General features: G+C 36.7%; 9 protein-coding genes across 9 annotated transcripts; 1 reads left to right on the forward strand and 8 right to left on the reverse strand.

Moving 5' to 3' along the window:
- Window positions 1-330: 330 nt before the first annotated feature.
- FDP41_009470 (uncharacterized protein) lies at window positions 331-1,032 on the forward strand (the record flags this gene model as incomplete). Its single annotated transcript, XM_044713432.1, has 1 exon — window positions 331-1,032. One exon carries the CDS (start codon window positions 331-333, stop codon window positions 1,030-1,032), a length of 702 nt encoding a protein of 233 aa, XP_044556981.1.
- Window positions 1,033-1,079: 47 nt separating this feature from the next.
- On the reverse strand, window positions 1,080-3,478 carry FDP41_009471 (uncharacterized protein; the record flags this gene model as incomplete). Its single annotated transcript, XM_044713433.1, has 2 exons — window positions 1,080-1,871; window positions 2,177-3,478. 2 exons carry the CDS (start codon window positions 3,476-3,478, stop codon window positions 1,080-1,082), a joined length of 2,094 nt encoding a protein of 697 aa, XP_044556982.1.
- Window positions 3,479-3,537: 59 nt separating this feature from the next.
- FDP41_009472 (uncharacterized protein) lies at window positions 3,538-4,749 on the reverse strand (the record flags this gene model as incomplete). The annotated part of the gene is made up of 1 exon (XM_044713434.1): window positions 3,538-4,749. The coding sequence occupies one exon, from the start codon at window positions 4,747-4,749 to the stop codon at window positions 3,538-3,540; it is 1,212 nt and encodes a 403-aa protein (XP_044556983.1).
- A 20-nt stretch (window positions 4,750-4,769) lies between these two features.
- FDP41_009473 (uncharacterized protein) lies at window positions 4,770-10,651 on the reverse strand (the record flags this gene model as incomplete). The annotated part of the gene is made up of 4 exons (XM_044713435.1): window positions 4,770-6,911; window positions 7,096-9,401; window positions 9,512-10,045; window positions 10,201-10,651. The coding sequence occupies 4 exons, from the start codon at window positions 10,649-10,651 to the stop codon at window positions 4,770-4,772; spliced, it is 5,433 nt and encodes a 1,810-aa protein (XP_044556984.1).
- Window positions 10,652-11,351: 700 nt separating this feature from the next.
- Window positions 11,352-12,407, reverse strand: FDP41_009474 (uncharacterized protein; the record flags this gene model as incomplete). The annotated part of the gene is made up of 1 exon (XM_044713436.1): window positions 11,352-12,407. One exon carries the CDS (start codon window positions 12,405-12,407, stop codon window positions 11,352-11,354), a length of 1,056 nt encoding a protein of 351 aa, XP_044556985.1.
- An 886-nt stretch (window positions 12,408-13,293) lies between these two features.
- On the reverse strand, window positions 13,294-14,403 carry FDP41_009475 (uncharacterized protein; the record flags this gene model as incomplete). The annotated part of the gene is made up of 1 exon (XM_044713437.1): window positions 13,294-14,403. One exon carries the CDS (start codon window positions 14,401-14,403, stop codon window positions 13,294-13,296), a length of 1,110 nt encoding a protein of 369 aa, XP_044556986.1.
- A 156-nt stretch (window positions 14,404-14,559) lies between these two features.
- Window positions 14,560-14,985, reverse strand: FDP41_009476 (uncharacterized protein; the record flags this gene model as incomplete). The annotated part of the gene is made up of 1 exon (XM_044713438.1): window positions 14,560-14,985. One exon carries the CDS (start codon window positions 14,983-14,985, stop codon window positions 14,560-14,562), a length of 426 nt encoding a protein of 141 aa, XP_044556987.1.
- Window positions 14,986-15,157: 172 nt separating this feature from the next.
- Window positions 15,158-15,895, reverse strand: FDP41_009477 (uncharacterized protein; the record flags this gene model as incomplete). Its single annotated transcript, XM_044713439.1, has 1 exon — window positions 15,158-15,895. One exon carries the CDS (start codon window positions 15,893-15,895, stop codon window positions 15,158-15,160), a length of 738 nt encoding a protein of 245 aa, XP_044556988.1.
- A 17-nt stretch (window positions 15,896-15,912) lies between these two features.
- FDP41_009478 (uncharacterized protein) lies at window positions 15,913-16,962 on the reverse strand (the record flags this gene model as incomplete). Its single annotated transcript, XM_044713440.1, has 1 exon — window positions 15,913-16,962. The coding sequence occupies one exon, from the start codon at window positions 16,960-16,962 to the stop codon at window positions 15,913-15,915; it is 1,050 nt and encodes a 349-aa protein (XP_044556989.1).
- Window positions 16,963-17,342: the final 380 nt, after the last annotated feature.

The following is a 17,342-nucleotide window of genomic DNA, read 5'->3' on the forward strand; positions in this document are numbered from 1 at the left end:
TTTTTTTTTTGGGTGTGATGGAAAATATATGCAAATCTTCATTGCAACAACCTTATGAAAGGAACAACTTTTGTCGAATCAAAGCAACAATGTTTGGCGAATTACCTTAGTTGGATAAAAGATAAATGGACAGCGAATTGAAACGGATTCATTGTGTTTTAACATGGAATAAGGCAACTGACTTGTTTTGAGACCTTCCATCGGTAAAAACAATGCAATTCATTATTGAAAAGTAGCTGGTTGGTTGTGAATATGTCAACAACTTTCAACAATTTTTCAAACTCCCTTTTTGAACCGTAGTGCGATCATTTTTCATCATCAAAAAAAAAAATGCTGCGATTGCTTTTAGTGAGTTTTCATGCTGCCTCCGCTGGAGCGATTCTCTTCGGATTTTATTGGACGCACCTCATTGGCATGCTTTCTTTGGCAGGTATTGCAAAAATGTTTACATTGTGGACTGCTTGTGCATTGGTTGTGTACTTTTTGGCATGTGTTGTGGAGGATTTGGTTAGGTCGGGATCATCATTTTCCAAAACGTTGAGATCCTTGTTGAGTGATTTCTTTCATTTGACTTTTATCATGTCGGTCGCTACTGTAATTTTATTTTGGTCGATCTATTTGTTAAATCCTGAGAATATGGTGCCCAAAGGATTTTATTATCCAGATGGATTGAATCATATTCATCACACTCTACCTCTGGTCATTGTGTTAATTGAAATGATAGTGGTTCGATCGCGAACTGATTTACTTGATGGTTTTTGGACACGAAAGTTTTATTTGATTTGTGTTGTTCCTGTCATTTACTTGTCTCTCACAGGTTTGACACGCTATCTGAAAGGCACTTTTCCTTACCCATTTATGCAAGCTTGGGGAGTTGTTGAATTCACCATATTCTATGTTTTCGCCACCACTCTTGCCATTTTCATGCATTATGTTGTTTATTGGTTTGTGAATGCAGTTAAAAAGCTTCCCCTCAAAGAAATTGGATTAGCCATCATTGATACAGAATTAAATTTCGAAATTATCGAATGAGCCATACTTTAATTTAATTTATTAATTTATTTTACACGAATTCTTTCTTATTCAATAATGAGGACATGAGCGTCACCGAAATCACACACAAATAGTTCGTGTGTTTCCCTATGCAAACAGAGTCCTTTAGGGAATTTCAGTAAGCTATCTCTGCTCGATGAATTTCCATATTCTTTAACAGGTCTTCTCTGACGTGAGAACAGTTGAAGCATTCCTTTAGGGTCTTTCGAATAGTTTGAAGTGTTAAATTCTGGATCAGAAACAATGAATTGGTTATTTTGTGAGTCAAAAATAACCGAATAAGCTTCCACAAAGTGCTCTAATCTTGAGCGATCTCCACACAAGAGGTAAAGATCTGCTGCCTCTGAATTCTTTTTTGCTATCACTTTCACAACAGCTTTGGAGTAGGCCCATGATACGACCAACTCCTCATCGGATACAACACAAACATCACATGGCTCAAGACCAATTTCAATGTTTCTGGTCAACTCTCCTGTCTTTAAATTTAAAACTCTTAAAAAACAATTTCCCGGATCACACACGACTAACTCTCGCTGTGCCTTAGTCACAATACACATTCCTAAAGGTGCTCTTGTAAATAACTTGTTTTCCCAAATGAAGGGAATTGAAAGATCTCCATTCGAAAGAAATTCATGAAGGTCTATCTTACAAACACTGTAGGTCATGGTTGGAACAGTTGGCTTTTCACGACCGATCAACAATGCATCACGCCCATGTCCATCATAATTTTCTTCAATGCACAAATAATTTGGAAAAAAGTTTTCCACAGAAAGAGAATTTGTGTGTTTCCGAGTTTTCAAATCAAAAACTTCAATAGTCTGTGTGCCTTGATCGATTGATCAAAATACAATTACAATTATACGAGATGGCCACATCAAAAGGAGCCGTAAAATCAAATGACAATGAGGAAGTGACGTGTAACGATTGAATTCTGATTTTCTTTGTCAATATGGTTAAAAGAAAGTCCTAATGAGTCTTGTTGTTCGATTCAAAATCAATGAGATCCATGATGGTATGTTCTTCTTCACCGTGTTGCTGAGAAATCATTTTTTTCAATTCGATCAAAACTCCAAAAACTCATTCCACACCTTTATTGCGAACTGTTAGTAAGTTGACAATAAACCTCAAACAAGTGTGCTGTTTTCAATTCATCAGATAGTAACTGTAACCACTTGAAATCTCCAAGCTTTTTACCTCCACTGTTGCTGTCAGCATTGTCTGTTTGTTTGGAAACTTGTGCCATGTTCTCCACAGCAGGAGTGATTTCTAGCATTTGCTTGAGAGGAATCTCTGAATCTAACGTTTCATTGGTAAAGTATGAGAGTAATAATTCCTTGATGGAGCATGTCAAGATTGAAAGATCAGTAAGTGAGAGTTTTTCTTTGAATTCTTTCAAATGGTTGAGAAGAGATGACGGTATGGCACGCTTGTACCTGTTTGAAATGATGGAGGATTCAATTGTAGATCCTGGTGAAAGCTCATTCTCTAATAATTGCCATAATGACAACAAGTGACACAACTTCACATGAATCATGATATTGGAAATATTACATAATGGTTGATTGGATGTGGTGGATGGATCAACAAGTAAAATATTATGTAAATAATCTGTGATGGACATCTTTTCCACATCTTCCAAATTATTAGAACTTGAAATAGCTTGCAAGAAAGAGATACATTCTTCCACTTGTCTTAAACAGGCTTGGATTATGTCTAAACTAGTTTCGTTGGCTCTCATCTCTAGAATGATCGCTTGTTTGATATCTGTTGGAATTTCCACTTGCTTGATTTTTCGTTTAAGTTCGCTCACAGGTCCTCCAATTTGATCTCCAAAACCAGTCGAGTATCTTGTTTCGTTTAAGAATAAGAACCCTTCCAATTCTAACTTGATTTTTGGTTTTCCTGACAAGTATTTTGTCAAAATAAATTGCTCAATTCTTTCATAATCAAATTTGTGTCTTGCACTTGATTTTTGCTTGTCGCCATTAGTATTGTTGGAAGTCAATGTTGGTTCATTTAATTTCGATTCTGCAATGACTGATACCAACTCTTCTTCGATGTTAAATACAATGAGATGATGTTTGGAGACGAAACGGCTCGAAATTTCAATTGGAGTGTTTTCCACGTTCTTATTGAATAGTTTTCCAACTTTCTCAATCACTTCATTATGCTTATCAATTAAAAATTGTGTCACAGCAAGCGAACAAATGCCTTCATCTTGACCCGTCTCATCCGGAATAGAAAATGAGAGTGGAGTATCCTTGGTCATGACAATATTTCTACACCAATTAGGAAGAGGCAAGCACTTGTAGCGATCAATAAATTTCCAGCTATGGTTAAATGCTTTAGCCCAGCCTTCAAATAATTTTTCAATTGATGCTTTCTTGTCTGAACCCATTTGTAAGATGACTGGAGATAATGCCATTGCAGAATTAAATTCTGATAACACGTCTCGAACGGTGCGAGTTCTTGCATAGTGTCTATCTATTCTTCGAGAAAAGTGGACATGATCAATTTTTGCCACTTGATCACATGAGGAATGTATCTTGTGGCGTAGAGCATTGGCTCATTCTGAATAAAGAGATTCAAAATTGGATATTTCTGCTCTACTCTGTCATTGATAAAGGCAAGCTTAAACTGTTCATAGGTGATCGGTACCTTAATATTCCATAACTGACTAATAGGATCTGTGAGAGGCAATATTGGCTGTGAGGTTGACTCTGGTGAGAATAGTAATACATTAGTGACAGGATCATGACTTCTCTTTTGGAAATTGTCTAATTGTTTGAAATATAATTGATACTTCTTTGTAGCATTTTCAACCACCATAGACACACAACCATTGAAGTGATTTTCCCATGCGTTTCTTCCAGACTTGGTAGACAAATCTCTCGAAGCAACTCCAGGTTGTTTTGTATTGGATTTTCTCTTGAGTTCCATTTGTTTTGATGAATAACTGAACAGCTCTAAAATATTGAACAATAATACGCTTGCCTTCTCTTCATTATTTTCTCCCAATAGTTCAACAATAATACTCCAATCGTTTCTAATATGTGACAATAGATATTCATGAAGATTGGTTATGGATGATGTATCCATTGATTTGTGGAAGAGTGCCTTGTACTCCTCTTCCCTTTCTGGGAATAGAGAGGAGCCAGTGATGAGCAATGAATGTATGATCAGTCTGACCACTCTGAAGGCAAGTGGTGATAATGAACGAACAGTTGCTTTCAAATCTCTTTCTTTAAAGTATTCATAAACAGCATAACCTGTTGGTGCCAAATCCTCCTCATGTTTGATCTTATCGTTGGAATAGTGAGGAACATGATCAGAGCCTCCAATTGGAAGTCCACATTCTGGGCATTGAGCTTGCTCCAAAGGAAGGCCACATAAATCAATAAAGTAGACATGACCCTTTGAGCATCTGTACCAGTTAATAATGCCACCACTATTATTGATTGTGTTAATGACTTGACTTCTGGCGTCATCGGTGATGCTTGGTAAATACTTGTCTTTCATAGATAAAGGTTCAAATAAAAGCATCCACCAGAATTGATCGGACGAGAAGTTTGAAAGTGCAATTGAACAAATATGATGTACAATATGAACTAGGGTCAAATTCTCTAGAGAAGTATTCTCACTGAGATAGAAGAAATTATTCTCGTCAAATGCATTGGTTGCAAATTTGATGGTCATCAACACTTCTTTCTCATCCTTTAAGACATGTCTGAGTAGATAATTTTAAGTTTGGTAATGTCAATAGTATTTCTACTGATCAACTCCTCTTCAGACATGGCAATTCTACTCTCCTTAATGGAAGTTTCAGCACAGAACGACAAGTAGCACTTGTCAATAACTGCCAAGTAGCAGAGCTTTTTAAGGGAATGAATATCAATTTGCTGTCCTGTGTGAATGATTGATTCGAGCGAAGATTTGAGCTTGATAATTGACTCTGTTTTTGAGGTACTGTCCCCTTGCTGCTGTCGTAAGCTCATAATCATATCGACGCATGCTCCAATCTCCTCAAGTCCATTCAACACATGTATCAAAACATTTTGTGGAATACTGTCGGTGTATTTAAATCCATAGAGAACCAATGAAATCCATGGAATGTGTTCAGCAACTTTTGAACGAAAAGTTTTCAGTAAAAAGACTCTGCCCTTCCTTTCGACAACCAATCGAAGGAGTACCAATCGCAGGAAATTGAAACTGGGCTTATCGAGAAGAGTCAATAACTGTTGGTAGATGGTGTTTGATCCAATGATGGCTCGTATGGATTCTCCTTTTTCAGATGCAGCAATTAATCTGTCTGCAAATGAGGATAAAGATGTTCTAATAACAGCCAGTAATTGTACTTCCTTGATTATATCTTTCCAAGTATGGACATCAAGAATCGACTCTGAAATAGAGGAAATTAATTTGGAAATTTGCTCCTCAGGAATACTCTGAAGAACCGATTCATAGATGCACAAATAACTGTAAAATGTGCTCTGGTCGAGAGATGCTGAGCTATTGATCAATGCTACGGCCGATATTCCCAATTCTTGTTTGACGATTTCTCTCAGCTCGGAATTCACAAGCACTTTGGTTTGTTTGTTGAGAAGGAGCTTCTTCAAAATGCTAACCTTAAGATTTTGAGTTGGATTTTTCATGACCTGTTTAAACTTTTCATTATCTCCTTTCACAATACTGACTAACACGGAGTAAAATGATTTGTCAATCTCATCATCTTTACCAATGGGTCTTATAAGGAACTTGGAGGTAAACATTTCGAAAAATCGTGAAATATTGGCTTTTCTGGTGTCAATCGTGGTCGATTTTTGATTATCTCCAATCTTGCTAACCAAGTCAAGGAAGTACAGAATTAATTCCAAACTATTGATCGAAGAGAGAGGTTTGGTTTTCATATTTTGCCACAAAATCATGGATATATCTTTAACAATTCCCAAAGGAATGGCAATCTCTTGAAGATACTCCTTGTAGAATTGCAGCTTTCTCCATTTCTCATGAATGAATCCAATATTATTTAACATGGATGATCCAGAATTTCGCATCAAACTCGTTAATACCTCTACAGGACCCTTGATGTCAGTCAATGTTTTTACCCAAATCATTCTTCGTTGTTTTGTGATAACAGGATCATATGAAATTTCAACCTTTCTTGGATCTAAATTATGATAAATCACGCTGAATAGTAATATATCAATTTCCTCAACGGATGTCACTCTCAATGAAGGAACAAGGAGCTTTTGTAAGAATTTCTTTTGAAGAACGGACTTGGGGAACGTCTCAAAGAGTACATAGTAAGCCTGTAATCTTCGTTCTTGCTTCCAGTAGAATGAAAGCGCATTGGCAATATGACTATTTGTATCGCTAGAATCGTTATGCTCTGTCTCGAGCATTTTCTTGAGAATTTCATATTGAACTTCATTCGTTAGAACTGTACATTGTTCTCCAAACATACACATGTAGTCATAGATAAAGAATTCTGAAAATTCTCTTGGCAAGTTATTAAGGAATGGATACAACATGTTGATATGATTTTGAAGTGCTGTAGTAACACCAAAACGTGAGCTCTCACAAATGCTTCTCAAGCTGTGTAAATATCTACAAACTTCAAAGGAAAATGGGAATCGACATTTGAATATTCTGTTATTGTTTCCATCATTTTTCACTTCTATGGGTTTCCAACGAAGTAATTCTGCCGAAGAGTTGGCCTGATCATACTTGGTGAACATGTTCGTAATGGATGGACGTTTCATATCGCTCAATAGTCGAAGCCAAAGTGATGTTCCATCCGTTCTGTTTGCCTTCTTAAATTCAGAAGTACAAATCCAGATTGTTGTTTCTCTCCAATTCTGCAAGAAGATATGTAAATGATTTGATTAATATTCTCTCAATGCAATATTGGATTGCAGAATAATAAGTGTTTGCTACCAGAAAATATTCTTGCATGTGTTGAGCAACAAAGGTCGAATAATAATTTGTCTGATTCTGAGAGAAGTAGTCAAAACAAATCTCCATGATTTTTGGTTGAATTACTTTCCAACAGTCTTCGTTGTCTAGAAGTTCTTTGGTTCTCGAAATTAGTACAGTAATGTCATTAATTTTGGTGTTGGTTTTCCTTAACAGAGCCAATGCGGTTCTGAAGTTATTGCTAATAATTTGTCGAACATTTGCAAGTTGTATCTGCTCAGAAAAAGGTCTATTTAAAATGTCATAGATGGAATGCTGCATAGGTCTAATTTCATCTATAAATGCATACTTCCATGGTGTGTCAAACTCAATTAAATATTGAGTCGTGTTGGACTTTCCTGGAACAACATTTACAATTAGAAGCACATTCTTTCCCTGAGTATTGAGTATCCCAGAACATGTTCTTTGTTTTTGAATCATGAACTTGGTTTGATTTAACAAATCAAAATTCACAATCTCACACTGAATGATTAATACATGCTGTGCAGTTTGCGTTGAAACTGGCTTTTCAAAGTATTGTTTCAGTTTTTCTGATAATCCAATATCTGATTTTAAGTCGCTCAAACTCAAGGTCTCTACATATTCAACTCGATCAGTGCTGATCAGAGAGCTGCAGTCCATAGAAACTGACGAATAAGTCAGTACACAGACTTGGAAGTATCCATTAAAAATCAGAGGATTCGATAAGCCGCTTTTTTGTTGTGACTGCATTGCTTCAAACAAGTACTGAGAAAATTTAAAGAGATCTCTATGCTCTTGCTGTTCGAAATACATTCTAGCATACTCCTTATTTCTTAAATTCTTTGAAGACATTCTAATTATGGCATCAGTTGTGGTGATCCACAGCAATAAATTCTTGCATTGACTTAGGAGAAAGTCATGCAACGTTGTGTCTTCTGTTTGTTTCGAGTCCAATGACAATACCAAAGAATGGAGTAGAGATTTGTGAGTGTTAACAAATGGTCTTTCATCTTCATCAAAGGTTGATTTTACCCAACTCTGAAGTTTTGATAAAACTGCTCGCAAGTTGGCTGAGGAGTACTTGTCGAATAAATCCTCTCTGTGAAGTGTTTGCTTTTCAAATCGATTGAGAAGTGGTTTTGGTAATCGTGTATATGCATCATCCTGATCTACAATTACAATGACTCTGAAGTTTTTGTGAACCGAGCAAATTCTGCTGTAAGTTCCTAAGGAGATTGCAACAACGCGATTCTCATCATATTCTATATACTGTAAATTAAATAAATCGTACAAGCTCTCATAGAGTTGTTCACAATTCACCAGTACAACAATTTTTCCAATGGCCATACACTGCTTAATTAGTTGAATATCCATACATATCTGGAGTTCTTTAGCGCAATTTTGGAAGTTTGATGAGCCGAATATGACCTCAGAATTGGAGTATGACATTATTTGTCCAAAATCAGAAAATAATACGGAAAGAGCAGCATTATTCTTGGTAAGGAGCATGAGGTGTCGTGCTTTTGTGTCTGTCAAATTTTCTGAGATGTACTCCAATTTTGACTTTCTATTCGGAACGATATTCATTCCCACACATGAAAAGAAAATATTAAGGATGGTGTGAAATTCTTCATTACTGGAGCCACCAAAATTACGAGCTAAAGCATCAGTTAAAAGTTCTGGTGTCAAAGCACCTAAATCAAAATTCCGGTTGATGAATTTCACACAGTGATAAAAGTCTCTTAATCCAAAGAAGTCTTTTCTTTGTTGGCTGTTGTAAACATCATGGAAAGCCTTAGCTAACGAAAATAAGCTACTATCCAAATGTACAGAGTTGACAATGCCAGAAAGCGTTGTTTTCAACTCGAAAGTGGAGGGAGCTGGTCTTGACAAATAAACTGCTCTGTTAATGAGATTTGGATCTAACGTCCAATTCGAAAGCCCAATAACAGAGGGAGCATAAGTTGAGCTTTCCTCATCAAGTTCCTTGTTCACCACCTTCAATGGATGAGAGGGTGAATGTTCTAAGAGTCCAACCTCGTTCAAAAGAACCACAGCAATGGAGTTGGGAGAATTTTTCTGATATCTTCTTGCTGATTCAAAGCAGCTCTTAACATCTTCAGGTGTTGACATTTGCGAACATTGATAGGTGAATATTTCAAGAGATGGGAGAGATCTTAAAAACGCATTCACACTCGCACTTCCATTCAAGTTTGAAGATAGAATTTCTAAGGACAATGACTTGGAGCTTCCACTTTTTCCGTTGATGAAAATTGGAATTCTATTCAAGACGCAAACAAGTGTCATGAAAATGTTTTCTCTTAAAGCTTGATTCAGAGCTACACCTTTTGGAATATTTAAATGCATTGTATAAAAACGCTGTTCCTCATTGAGTGTGTTGATAAAATCGCCTTTTGATAGGATAAATATGTACTAGATTTGTTTGAAGAAAGGAGATAGTCTTCAATTTCTATCACGAAATCTTCCCTACGAGCAGTAAGTCGGTAATAGTAACAACTACCCAGAGCAAGTAGTATGGAGTTCTTAATAATGAAATTTGACTCGTCTAAATAAAATTCTGAATCCAAGGAGTTTCTCTTTGCAAGAGATTGATAAAAGCTCTTAAACAAATTAATGCATCTTTTCACATCCCTCAAGTTTACAGCGCTGCGCTCCATGTATACCTTTCTTATAAAGTTTTGTGAAATGAAAATCAGCTCTGTAAAGCAATCAAAGAATCTTGCCGACCTAGTATTGTCTTCCTGATTAATTTCCATTAGTAATATAGCACGAATGTACAACTGCTCAATGTCACTTTTAAGTGACCCAAAGCTAAAAACTGAATCCAGTAAAGAGACTGGAAGAGGATAAACCTTGTAAACAAGGCATTGAGCAAAGGCTTGAATATCTAGCCCAGTAGTCTTTTGAAGATTTCTTAAATTTTCTTTAAGGATATCAAGCTTTTGAGAAGAAGGTTGTTCTACATCAGTTCCTGCATATCTTCTCAGACGGTATGGATTACAAGAAGCAACAATTTTGAGATTTTTGGAAGTACCTGGTTATTGATAACTCGGTCACATATCAGCTCCTTGAACAATCCGACATTGTTTGCTGTATTCACTCTATCGAAAAATGCAATCACATCCTTGGAAGGGTTATGTTTGGCCTCTCTGATGAGTGGGTTAATCCAGTTCAAAATGTCTAAGCTACTGTGGCCTTCATTAACAACGAAACGTTTCAGCTTGATGCCCAAAACAGAGCTTAAATATTTGGTCAGCTCTGATTTTCCAACTCCATTGTCACCATACAAAATGGTTGGTAAACTGTATTTGAGTTTGTTGTAAATAACAAGCACCTTGCTCAAATTGTCAACTGTTAATACATAGTTGTTTCTAACTTTCTCGTTTCGATCCTCTTTTCCAAGTCCTGCTACATTTCTAATAATTTCTTGAGCTCTTTCGTGTGAAAGTGCTCTAGGAGCGTCCAAGTTGATTCCATTGCAAACCAGTGAGTATTTCAACTCTTCATTTAGTTCCAATTTATCTGTATCAATTCCTATGAGATCGATACCTGTAATTTCATCCATTTCGGTCCTATAGAATACAATTAGTGGATGTTGAGCAGATTGTTCTTCCCAACGTCCTATTCGGTTTTCGAACATTTCAATATATTGTAGTAACAGAACCTCGGTATACGGTTTACCTTCGTATTTCTTAGCCATAGTCAGGATTGTATCTTTTCAACTGCGATGCCTGTCAAATCTCTTGCAGACCTAATCATTAAGTCAATCATTGCATGTTTAAAAAGTTGCATGGTTCCTTCCATGACACAATTTTTGAAACATGCATATCTAAGAGTAGACTGAAATTGTCCATAAAGCAATTCTGTAGAAAATTATTGTTGAATGTAAAAATAAAAAATTCACAGGACAACTTACCAACAAAGTGATTGATCACAGAGAATGAGGCGTTCTCATAATTGAATCCAGTATATTTGCAAAGAAGTTTAAAACATTTTCTGTTGTCAAGATCAGCTTGCTTATCAGGAGAAAAATCGGCAATATGAGGGGCAGCATATTTGAAAATATTTTCCTCAAATGCTTTTAAAATTTGCAGACAAACTGCACTTTCTTTGAGTTATCTCTAGCAATAATTTCTATGGTATCATTCATTCCATTAGCCAGCTCATAGCTTGTGAAATCCAAACTATTTTCGTCAGTAGTAATGTCTAGTGAAGGTAAAAATGCACAGAAATATATAAATTCATTCAAAATAGGAACACAAAGACTGTTAGGTATCTCAATGTAGAATTGAGTAGAAGGTGTCAAATGGAAAATGGTAGCTGTGTCATGATCTCTAACTCTACCCAAATAAAAAGTTCAAAAACAAAGAGTTAAAGTGCTTTGGAACAAGTGGGCATAAAGAAAAGTGAAAAGCAATGTCTTTTCTATCCATATTTTCTACTGTTCTTTTAAGAGTAAATACTGTGTCCCTGATTGTCGAGTCTTCAAGCACAGTAATTCTCTTATACTTCTTCTTATTCGTGTAAATATCTTTAAGTATGTAGCGAGTTTTTCCGGCTGCAGTACGATTTGAGAATACATATTTCACATGATTACCATGATATGACTTGAGAATCGCTGATATGTACTTGTGAGGAAGTAATTTGAAATTTGAATCTACATATTGCGAAAATTCTACCAAGAGTCTGGAATTACTGTCTGCTCCACTGAGTAGTACCAGTTTGGCATGATTGTTTGATGCTTTAGCCATGGTCGAAATTTGTTCTTGGATACGTAACAGCATTTTCGATTGAACAGAAAATGGTAACTCGTGAATATTCCCAATACAAAATATGTGATTAAGTTTTCCATTGGCGCTTGACTTGAACCACCGATTCAGAATGAGATAAATGTCTTCAATATCTGTTTCGTGAGAGTTGCATAGTAATACTTCTTCACTTAAAGGAAGCCTGTTTTGTGCAGAATAAATGGTCATGATTGCATCCATGACCTCTTTTTCCTTGCTTAGCTTGATGATTCTGAAGAATCCTCCAAAGTTGGCAACGGAGTACTTGGATGTTATTGCTGAGGGAATAGTATAATCTGATTTTCTATAATTGATATTCCTATTTCTGAATAGAGCTTCAATGAATAAACACAATTTTTCCATCTTTGCGGCTACAGACATCTCTTTGGAGAAAGTAACATCCTGCATGCCGTTCATACAAGCTTCAATCTCATTGACAGTCAAGTTATGATCGCCCAGTTGAAGAATGTCCAATAATTCTCGTAATATATCATTCTTGGTTTCTTCCTTGTACCTAGTTAGCAAATTAAAGATATGTAGAGACTCTTTCGCTCTGAATAAATTAATGAAATAGTATTTGTTTCGAGAATCTTCAACAATTTTTTCCATTCTGTCATCTTTTGGAGAACCTGTGAATGATAGTCTTGTATGACCTCAAAAGTGCATTCTGAAGCCTTGATCGTTTTAAAGTAATTATCCTGAAAATCGAAATGAGCAGATCGAGACAACTCGAGCAGGGATGACCTTAATTCAATCATTAATGTAATGTAGCTCACGTATAATTTGATCTTTGAATGTACATCATCCAAGCTGTTAATGTTGTCTGGTATCTCGCTCAACATCAATTTGTTTCTCAACTCAACCAGGCCTTCCATGCTAATGATTTGATGCTGATTGCTCATTCTTCTACTTGGTGATGAGGATGATATGCTTGAGGAAGGAACAACCTTACAACTGATTACATGTTGTCCAGCAAGGCTGAATTCAAAGATGCCTCTTTCAAGTATGGCAGCAAGATCATAAAGGGCTTGAACTCCCCACTTCGTGTTCTTTCTTCAAACATCTCAAGAAGGAGTGTAAAGTTCTTTTGAGATTTATCAATGTACTAATTCGTCGCTGCCGATAGGAAGTTTCGTCAGCACACTATGGAACTGTGTGAAGCCAGTAAATGTCACAGAAGTAGCCTCTACGGAGCCATAAAGTAGCTCTGAGACAACGTCTCTAATAACAACCAAAGATTTCAAAGATTGGAGAACCTTAACAGAATCGGTGTAACTCTTGCACACCTCTAGCAAGTTATCAAATTCAAGGTTTGATTTGTAGTTAGCGAGCCAATCAATTATGGAAAATCCACTGTTGTCACTCAATAACTTCATGAATGACATTTGATTATCAGAAAAATTCTTGAAGAATTTGGCAAAAGACAACGAATCAAGACTTGTTCTTTGGTTTTCAAACATGGATAATGTTTGTTCTTCCCATAGGCTTTGGCTGTTCAAAATGGTTGCTTCTTTTTGAGTTGGATGTAATCTAGATCCTTTTTCAAATCCACAGAAAAATAAGGCTCAAAATGTTCTACAAGAGCAATTAATGATGGTAAATATGATCTGTATAAATTAATGCTCTCATAGCTTCTAATGATATTGTGCCTTTTCGAAACCCATTCAAGATCTTCTCGAGAAGGCTTTCTGTCTGAAGCTTTTCCACTGAAGGTCATTCTCACTCTAAGCAACTCTTCTTCATAGAGACTGCTCGCTCCTGAAAAAATGTTGTCAAGCTTAGTGTCATATCTACATTTTCTTAGAATGTTGTAAAACTCGCTTAACTTCATGGAAAGGGTATCGAGAGAAGCATAATAGTCTGCCCATCTCTTTCTGACGGCGGGTATTAATTTGGTCTTGATGGAGTCGATGCTATGTTTTTCATCGTTGTTTTTGAGTAGAGATCCTCCATAGCACCAAAAGAATTCTGATGTTCGAAGTTCGTAAAAGAAGGCCAAATCCTCAAAGCTGAATGGAATTAGATCTGATACTTGCTTTTGAACCTTTTTGAAAACCATTTCTGTCATATTTCTACGAATTTTGATAATAGTGTCGAGCACGGTATTTGTATCAAAGAAGTTAGGATCATCGGCAAACATGGTCAAGAAATTTTGAACCGCGTCTAGAGTTGTTTTAAATGAGACTAGCTCTTGTCGAAGCTGCTTTAGGTGGCCTTCGTTAAAACCAACATCTCCCATAACATAAATCAGCTTAACGAACTGAGCCTCGTGTTTTAGAACCATATTCAAAGTAGAAATGGTACATGTTTTGTCTAAAAGTTGAAAAACTAGTTTGAAATAAATATCCATCAAGTCCGATACTTCTTTCTCTATTTTTACATAATTTTCATCAGCGATCTTTTGACTGACCTTGGCAAATTTGAAATAATAATAGCACAATGGATTTTTCACAATGCTCTCATAACTGTGTTGGATGTTGGCTGCAAATAGTAAGGTCTTGAGATAGACATAGCGTACTGTTGCATCCTCAATTTTTGATTCGATGAGCTCAAAAGAAGGCTGGCGTCTTTGCTTGTTGCCGTTTGAGATATTAGTTGACAACATTTGTCAATGATATAGGATCTCAACTTGTTGGAAAACTGACTACCACTGAATTTACCCATGTGCTCTATAAAGTCGAAAGAAGTTAAGGAAACGAAAAATGGTGTCAACATTAGCTCATCAAGCAATACATGAGAGTATTCGTTCAAAAGTTTAACCTTACAAGTCTATCCAAAATCTCATGAATTTCTCAAGAGAAATGGTATTTTGTTGGCTCTGAAGTAGAGAAAGGAGTGATGTTGAAGATCTTCTTGCTTGATTCGAAGAAGAAGTTCCTGGAGATTGAAAATCCAATACTATTCTCAAGTTGTGTGTGAATACATGAATGAGCCATTTCTTTGTTCCATCAAACAACCTAAAGTACCCTTGTACTGAGTTGTTGAAGGAAATGTTCATTTTGGATTGAATATTCTCTAAAAGTGTGACCATATTTTCCAAATCTTTTTCCGAATTAATATCTGATAGAATAGGGGATTGAATCATGCTGTAGATAATGTCTTCATTGAGTAAGAAGTTGCAAATATCAAACACTGTATCCAATTCCTTCCTAGAATTACTGCTTGAGCTAACTCCAATGCTTTGCATTTGATATTTGTTATTCAATTCCTTGATTTTCCTCTTCAAGGATTGAAAAATGTTGGATCGGATCTTTGAAGAATTTTCATGATGTAGAAGAGATTGTTCTTTCAATTTTTCAATGCAAACAGTAGAGATTGAAAACTTGGAGCGTTTGCAATGAAAAATTGTGCCTCAGATGTCAACTTCTTGTCTCTCTCATATTCTTCAAGAGTTTTTCGAATATTTCATTCATATCATGCAATGTTGAACATTGAGAGTAGTCGATACTATTGCTACCATTACTGTTTGTTCTCTCTTGAGAAAACAATTCTTCATCTGTTGAGGAGTTAGATGAATCAGATGTGACATCGTCTTCATACTCCAGAACGGCTTTTGATTTAACCTTCGGTAAGGCCTTACTTGTTGGTGATGCATGAACTCCTGTACGTTCCTTGTTGACAGCAGCAAAGGTCTTATTCTCTAATGGAGATCCAGGTGATGTTGGAGGTGTTGACTGATTCTCACCTCTATTAGACTCGGCTCTAGCTTGGTTGTTAGTGTAAGGAGTTGCATTTTTGTTATTCGGAGACTGAATAATGGTGGTTGGAGTGATTGAGCCAATAATTCCACTTTGAAACTCCTCCAACGAGGTGCTTGTTGTGTTTGTTGAAATTGAACCATTTGTAGAAATCTCAATCTCTTCCTCGCTTGTTGTGTAAATGTATGGAATGTTGAGATCTAAGGTTGAATGAAATGGGCCTGATCTCATTGAGTTATTGCTATTAGTGGAGGAAAACATGAATGGAGGAAGATTATGTGTTGGCTGTTGGGTTGTAGTAACAGGAGTGGAAGTTTCTCCGTCAGATCCAATACCTCCTCCATAAATATGTCCAGGAAAATTATATTCCACGTTGTCACTATCAAGAAGATCTTCCATGGATTGTTCAATAGAGGTTAATAAATCGTTCGTAATCTCCAAAGTATTTTGCTCATGAGGGAGCCTCCACCCGATTTTTGCTGCTTCATTTTGTGTTTCTTAACAACTGAGGGAGCAAGAGCAAATGTAGGAGACTCCACTGTAATGAACTCGTCCTCCTCCTCGTCATTGGAATCAACATCTGCAATAGAGTTCTTTTTTTTGTGTTGTAAATCATTGTTCAATGAAGGGTTTGCAGTATTGTTGTGAATATTGATTCCAATATTCGTTGTTGCATTTGGCGATAAAAGTGTGGACAAGGCTGACGATGTTGATCCACTTTTTCTTAGTTTTTTCTTTCGCTCTCCTGTTGGTGTGTTTGAAAGAGGGTTTGAGGCATTTGTCTGTAGTGCCAATGGCGGTGGTGGTGACACTTCCAATTTATTGTCCAAATTGGTGGCCACCATTGCATTGGACGAACTCTTTTGTTTGAGAGGTGTGAATTCGGAAGAGTACTCTTTCAATGAGGAAGGTTGTTGAGGAGGTTGTTGATGACCATTACTATTGAGATTATGAGAAAACTTGGAATAGAGAGAGCTTGAATCGTCAAGATCATCCTCTCTCAAAATTGCTCCACTACTGCTGTTCATGACATTCGCAATACTGTTGCTACTATTACTACTACTGGTACTACTATTGGTGACAATGGATGCATAGCTCAAACGAGACGAAATTGAAACATTTTGGGCCGAGGATGTGTTCAAGGTTGTTGTTGTTGTTGCACCTCTATTCGGAGCAATTACTCCACCATTACCAACAAAGGTGTTACTGGGAGGTTGAAAATTGAACATGTTGTTTCCAGAGGAAGAAGGTGTCTGAATGGGAGATGGAGGTGGCTTCCGAAGGGTGGTAGAAGTTGGTGTCGTCGGGAAATGCTGTTGAAAGTTTGATGTTGGAGTTGGTGGAGAGTGTTTTAGAACACCACCCCGCTTGCTTCCAGTGGCATTATTCGAAGAGATTGGAATGGATGGTCGGTTGTTGTTGAAATTATTGTTGAGCGGAGTGTGTTGTGAATGTTGATCAGACATTTCTCATGCAGGGGTTGTTGAAATCAAATTCAAACTGCAATCGCAGTGGTACTAGATGTGTGTGGCGAAAATTAATTGTTTCAAAATGATTGAATGACTCAGTCAAAATCGACTCGGTTGATCGGGTTGATGGATCCTATTCGGGGAAGAAATCAGAATGCGAATTGTGGTTATACTTTACAATTTGGTGCTATCGGAATAAACGATACGTTATGTAATGCTTCTATTTGACAATGGTATTATTTACAAGAAGTTTTTACAATGGTGATGAGTCAGTATTTACAAGTGGTTGATGATGATGGTGATGCCTCTTGCATCCAACGCCTCTTCTCTTGTGATGGAGCGCCAATGCTGTGTATTGATGGGTGCAAGAAGTTTTT

Source organism: Naegleria fowleri (assembly GCF_008403515.1).
Source record: "Naegleria fowleri strain ATCC 30894 chromosome Unknown tig69, whole genome shotgun sequence".
In the NCBI taxonomy this organism is placed as follows: Eukaryota; Heterolobosea; class Eutetramitea; order Acrasida; family Naegleriidae; genus Naegleria; species Naegleria fowleri.